Source organism: Rattus norvegicus, chromosome 15 (assembly GCF_036323735.1).
Source record: "Rattus norvegicus strain BN/NHsdMcwi chromosome 15, GRCr8, whole genome shotgun sequence".
In the NCBI taxonomy this organism is placed as follows: Eukaryota; Metazoa; Chordata; class Mammalia; order Rodentia; family Muridae; genus Rattus; species Rattus norvegicus.
Genome location: NC_086033.1, coordinates 29,644,959 through 29,651,237, shown reverse-complemented (window position 1 = coordinate 29,651,237; position 6,279 = coordinate 29,644,959). Strand labels below are relative to the sequence as shown.

Genomic DNA, 6,279 nt, shown 5'->3' with positions numbered 1-6,279 from the left:
TAAGTCTTCATCACACAGAGCCCCTCCTAATTTCCCACAGAGGTCTCCCTCTGCATTCCTGGCACTCACCCTGAGCTAAGCCAGATCCTCTCCTCCCCCAACTGCCACCTAGGGCTCATTTCAGCCTTCGAGCCCCTCCACCACCATCTCTCAACTCTTCAAGGTTCCTATTGATATCTGGGTGCCCAGGAGCTTGAGAATTACAGACGTGTCCCATTCTGTGCCATTTCCCACTCAGAGAAACATGGACTAGGTATCCTATTTTTTTAAATTTTTTATTAGATATATTTCTTTACTTATATTTCAAATATTATTCCCCCTCCCGGTTTCCTGTCCACATTTTAAGGCTGCACTCTGCCTCCCCTGAGCCAGGGCATCAGACTTCCAAGAACTTGACACCCCAAACAGGGAGAAAGTACCCAAGTGCCTCTGTGTTTCACCTCCCCAAGTAGCATCAAGACACCCCAGACACAAGGGGAAACACAAAACCACAAATAATTATGGCTTCATATTTCTTTCCACAGTCTCTTGGGTATATTTATTTCTCTTTTCAGCCTAGAACACTGCTTCCTGCATTTTCTTTAGATTTGCTTTGTTGAATATAAATTCCATAAGGCTTTTTATCATGGAAAGCTTTACTTTCTCCTTAACTATGGTGGATAGTGTTATTGACTATATTAGGTTGCCTGTCATGCATGGTCTTTTAGGACTTAGGATGCATTTGTCTGGAGCTCTCCTGGCTTCCAAAGTTCCCACTGAATCATTAGCTGCTATTCTGATAGGTTTTCCTGTATTTGTGATTTGTGGTTTTTCTTGTTTGTTTCTAAGTTAACTTTCAATACACTTTTTTGTTCCATATCTTTAACGTTTTAACTTTGATATGCCATGGGGATATTCTTGTCTTGTCTGGTCTTATCTGGATGATCTGCGTGCTTCTTGCATGTTCATGAGTATGTCTTTCCTTAGCCTGGGGAAATTTCCTTCTATGATCTTATTGAAGATGTGGTGTATGTCACTAATTTGGGATTCTTCTCCCTCATTTTTGCCTATCATCCTGAGGTTTCATCTTTTCACAGTGTCCCACAGTTCTTCCATGTTCCTTTCCTGGCTGTTTCTAAATCTTTAATATTCCTTCTTTATGTGGTCTAGATTTTCTGCTAGAAAATTTTTAGTCCTGGCATTTTGTCGTCTGTTAGATTCAGTCTACTTGCAAGGATTCCCTTTGAGTTTTCTAGTTCGGTTATTGGATTTTCAACTCCAAATTCATTTCAACCTGAGCTCCTCTCAATGTTTCTATCTCTTCATTAAATTCCATTTTCAATTCCTGAATTGTCTTCCTCATTTCCATAAGCCTTATGTTTATGTTTTTTGGGCACCACTCAGGCATTTATTCTCCTGTTATTTTTCCTGACTTTAATTGATTTTAATTAAAGTAATTCTCATTGGCTAATGTTTCTGTAGAACTGGTAGGATTTTAAAATGGTGATGATGGCTTGATCTTTTATGTTGTTTGCAGTTTTCCAATTGTAACTGGGCATTTGGTGTTTTTTTCTAGTTCTGTGTCTAATGTGGACAGAGCAGGTTGTGACAGAAGAGAGGGTGTATGAGCAATGTGGGCCTAGAGGTTGAAAGTATCTTAGGTGGAATGAAGTCCGGTAGATAGAAGAGACTGGGCTCATGTGCAGGAGGTGCATCATCTTTTAAAACATGAAGAAAAGATGTGCTGTGAAAAACATCCTCTGGCGTTATCTAACTGAATGTCTTACCATGGCCATTTTTTTTGAATTGATTTAATGAAGGCAGGATTGAATTGAGGAATTAAAGGTACTAACAATCAGAATTCTTTCCAATAATTTGAAAATAATACAGAAATGTGCCTCACAGTCATCTTGGTTTAAAAAGAGCGTTAAAAAAATAGAATTTTCACTTATAATCATGTTACTAAATTATTATGAGTAATATATAATTATGTTTCAGAAAAGTAAATCTATGAGTGCAGTTCCCTTGCATGACCCCAGTACTAGAATCCTGCTGCTCCCTTTCCTAGCTGTAGCTTTGAGACTCATATACAGTAAGTTGTGTAGACCTATGTACATGAACAAGTAACTGTCTGGGACAGAGAATGAAACTGAAAAGAATCTGTCTTCTGGCTAAATCATGGGGATATTGTCCATGATACCACTTGGAAGGAGGCTCAGAATACAGGGTAATTAACAGTTTGCAGAGAACAGATGACAAGGAAGTTTCTGTCCTTATTCTAAAGACCACGGCTTACATGCAGATGTCTAAGAAGGCACAGTGGTCTTCGAGCTTAGATGTAGTGTTGTGTAGACACTGTTGTTTTTGACACTGTGGATTTATGCCTTTCTGTCTTGTTTTATGTTTTTGTGTATGTGTGTGTGTGTGTGAGTTATTTTGTTTTTTGTTTGTTTTCTTTTCTTTTGTTTTTGTTTTATCCACAGTAGAATATAAGCTGAAGTGGAATCTGGCCATTTCCCAAAATCTTGCCTAACCAGTGTAGCTCTGTGTAATTACCATGGAGATCATTACCAACTCCTTCTTGGAATTTCTGGGTATCAGGTATCCATTTCCTGTGTCTTTTCTTTGCAACACTGGTTAGAATAATAAAGTTTAAAACTTGCAAATTTAAAAGCATTACATTCAGATGACACAGAAGCATTTCACCCACAGTTGGGGTCTAGGAAGCAGCCCTGAGGGTTTGTGTCAGGGCTGCAGGTGCCTGCCTCACACTGTGCATCTGTAGCACAGAAGTATACAGCAGTGTCTGCAGACTGAGCAGCACTGATGGACAGGGAGCTGCTCTGGCTGGAGGTGTCAAGGGTGGCTCTTAGTCTCCCGCTGTGCTTCTCTCTCTCATTGGAACGTATTAACACTACCAGGGCAGGACCTTGGCCTGACTTCTGTCTGTACCACAGTAGGGCAGCTATGGATGTCTTGTAACTACAGTTCACAGTGACGTTTTCACCCTCGAGGATCCTCAGGGCCCAAGGATTCTCTTCTGCTACTTGACTGTTCATCCCTACATAGAAACACAGGCCAGAGAACAGTTAGTGGTTACATTTTCAAACTGTATTTCCATATTATTAAAAAGGCTTCACCTCACATGCATGTGGGCTATGAAGTTTGCTGTCCCTGTTCCCCTCACTGGAAACCCAAACTTACTTGTCAGTTGCAGCCACAGTGTCACCATCGACACCCCCAGGAATCTGTGCATTCTTCCCTATGAAGACCAGATCCCAAAGGACGAGCTCCAGGCCTGCTCAGGTTGGTTGGTTTCTGAGTATCTGCCTTGAAGATCTCAGAAGTGAGATCAGACACCACCCTCCCCATCGTCCCTCCCCTTCTCTCCCCAACCATGTGTCCTCCTCCCTCCTTTCCCCCATCTCTCTGATTTCAAACCAGAGTCTGCATCTGAGTCAAGATCTGAGGAAGAGGAACCCTGACATCTGCTGGTGGCCCCATCTTCTTGCTAAGAGAGCACGGCTGCAGTGGTGAGGTGTGTGCACTGCTGGAATGCAATGCTGTTGTAGTCTCTGCCCTTACTGAACTCTTGTTAGATTTCTGAGGTCCTGGAGGGAGACAGAAGGCAGGAAAGGAGACTAGAGGCTGATGTCTACAGGCTGGGCTGTTTATTCCAAAACAGTAAAGGACAGACTCTCTCCATAGGAAAGTGTCGATGTGGGGAAAGGGTGGCAGTGGCTCCTTATAAGGATGGGGTGAGGGTGTTGTTACATCCACAAGGACCTAGGACAGTCCTGCAGTCTTTCTTTCCCTGGGCTTCCCAGGACTCAGCCAAAGGGTTCCAGGTCAGCTGCAGGTGCTAGGGAAACTGCCATTATGCAGCTGGAAAATGATAAGGCAGCTCTCATACTGAATTATTTTCTTCCTTTCAGTGATGACCAATAGGCAAGCAAGGCCATTTGTAAAAAATCCTGACTTGTGACCAAGGAGTTCTATCAACCCTGGATCAAGCTTAGAGTGAAACTGACTTGTAAGTCAGGTCAGAATTCGTAAGAGGGCAGCATTTACAAAACACCTTTAAGAGCCGTAGCTGAAGTTCTTGCAGTTATCACCGTCTCCGCGAATGTGTGTGTGCTCTTCTGTGAATGCTGTGTCTTGTGCTGGAGTGAGGTTGTCATTAAGTTAGCAAACAGCAGAAATGGGATCTGCTGTGATGACTAGAAAGGAAATTCAGTGAACCAGTTCTGTTTCAGAATTTCACATAAATACAGAGAATTAGCATCAAAACTACAAGACAGAAGCATGTGACTCTTCAGAGACGCTCCTCTGAGTGTCCACAGTCCCTCTGAGCTTCAAACTGTGGGAGGTGCTTGCAAGGCTTCTCACACAGACACAAACAGCAGTGCGGCTCCACTGTCAGCTCTCCTATCAGCTTCACCTTGCTGCAATTTCCACTGCTCCTGCAAATGAAAGCTTTCTCTTCTTCATTATCTTCATTGTCATCTTCTCCTTCTCCTCTTCCTTCCTCTTCCTCTTCTTTCTCCTTCTTTTCCCCTTCCTCCTCCTCCTTCTTTTCTTTCTCATATTCTTCCTCACTCAAACTCTGGAAGGAATCCATCTGAATAGATGGCCAAGTCATGTGCCCCTGTGATTAGCATCATTCGCTACTAGTGCCATATGGAGCTAGAGAAGGGACTCAGGAGAAAGGGAAGCCACCAATAGCTTGACCTTCTGTTTCCAGCTCCCCATGAGTGTGAGAAAAAATAAGCATTTCTGGTATACTCCACTCTGTGTCAGTGATAAGTTGTTTTGGCAGGAGTGGAGGGGAAGGGCAAATGGAGAAATCTGGTCAAGTTGTGTTAAGTTTCAGTTATGTGACATGACTAAGTCTAGATAGTTCTTCCTAGAGTTGGCCCTATAATTAACAATTCTTTAATTACAGAACTTGTTTTTAAAATGTACATATAATGCTAAATGTTGTTACTGCAGTTGAGAAAATTTTATCTCTGAGAAATGTAAACCTGACTAACTCAAGGGACAAAAATGGTGTAAAGGAGGAACAAAGTTCTCAAAAAGGCACCAGAGGGAAAGGAAAGGCAGTATATCACGAAGAAGGTAGAGCCTGCCAGCAGCCAGGAAACTGAGAGCCTGAGTCTTTGATGCAACGGAGAGAAAGGGCCAGGCTGAATGTTACACATAACACAGATGCACTGGCCACTTTCTATTCAGTTCACGGAATACTTGTTTTTGAGTGTCCACTACAGAATTCCCCAGACTGCAGTGAGCCTCCTTATCTATTCCAGAAGTAAGTGAAATATTCCAATGTAATTTAAGGCATATCTTATAGCTCTAGACACTATGACAAAAATGCAAGGATTCCATATAAATAAGGGATTTAGGTAATTGTAAATATATTTTAGAATAAAATCATTCCTTAATTTTTTGTCAAAGTGAATTAAAGATATCCTATGTGCAAATGCTTGAATTCTGCATGTGAAACTGTTCTAATATTTTAAACAACAGAATCCTATCAGATAATATAATACAAATAATAATTTTAATCATAACCTTATAATTGTCTAGTTTCATAAATTTATATTAGTGTATAATATATATTTGAATTACATATGTGTGCAAAATTTATGAAATATTTTTGAGTGTTAATTGTCTCAGAATAAACAGAAATACTCCTCAACTTTGGGAAACCCTATGAAAATAAGTGTAATATTTGAAACTTGAATTGGAGTGCTGGAGGTATATTTTTGCTACTAACTTGTGTAATGTGTTCTGAATAGTTCATGTGTGATAATACATAAGAAATTATTCTAAATTTTTCTCTTCTTAAAATTTTCTTTGGACCTAAACGTGGTCTCATTTAGGGAAGATTAGATGGGCTGCCAAGAATATTATGTACTTTGTGGCCATTCAATGAAATATTCACAGATGTCCTTAAGCTGTTCATTTTATGTGAAGTTTATCTTTAAGGTCCCATGGCTGATTTTTTGTGTGGATAGTTTACCCATTGGTCATAATAAGATAGAAGTTACCCACTATTGTACTCATTATTATATCTGAGCAAGCCTGTTTCTTTATATCTAGTACACTTGACTTTACAGAATTGGATGCACTGACAACTGGCATACATACTTTTACACTTGCTCTATGTTCTTGCTGGAACTGTTCCCTTTGTCCACGTGCCTTGTGTTTTCTGACTGGTTGGGGCTTAAAGTCTGCTTTGTCAGATACGAATCGAGCTGATTCTGCTTGCTTTTGAGCTCCATTTTCTTAGAATAATTT

The 6,279-nt window shown here is 40.6% G+C and overlaps 1 gene segment (V, D, J or C); it reads right to left on the bottom strand.

Moving 5' to 3' along the window:
• Positions 1-2,681: 2,681 nt before the first annotated feature.
• LOC134482031 (T cell receptor alpha variable 17-like) lies at positions 2,682-3,235 on the bottom strand. The segment is given in 2 exon segments: positions 2,682-3,040; positions 3,184-3,235. Coding segments are annotated over 2 exon segments (411 nt in total).
• Positions 3,236-6,279: the final 3,044 nt, after the last annotated feature.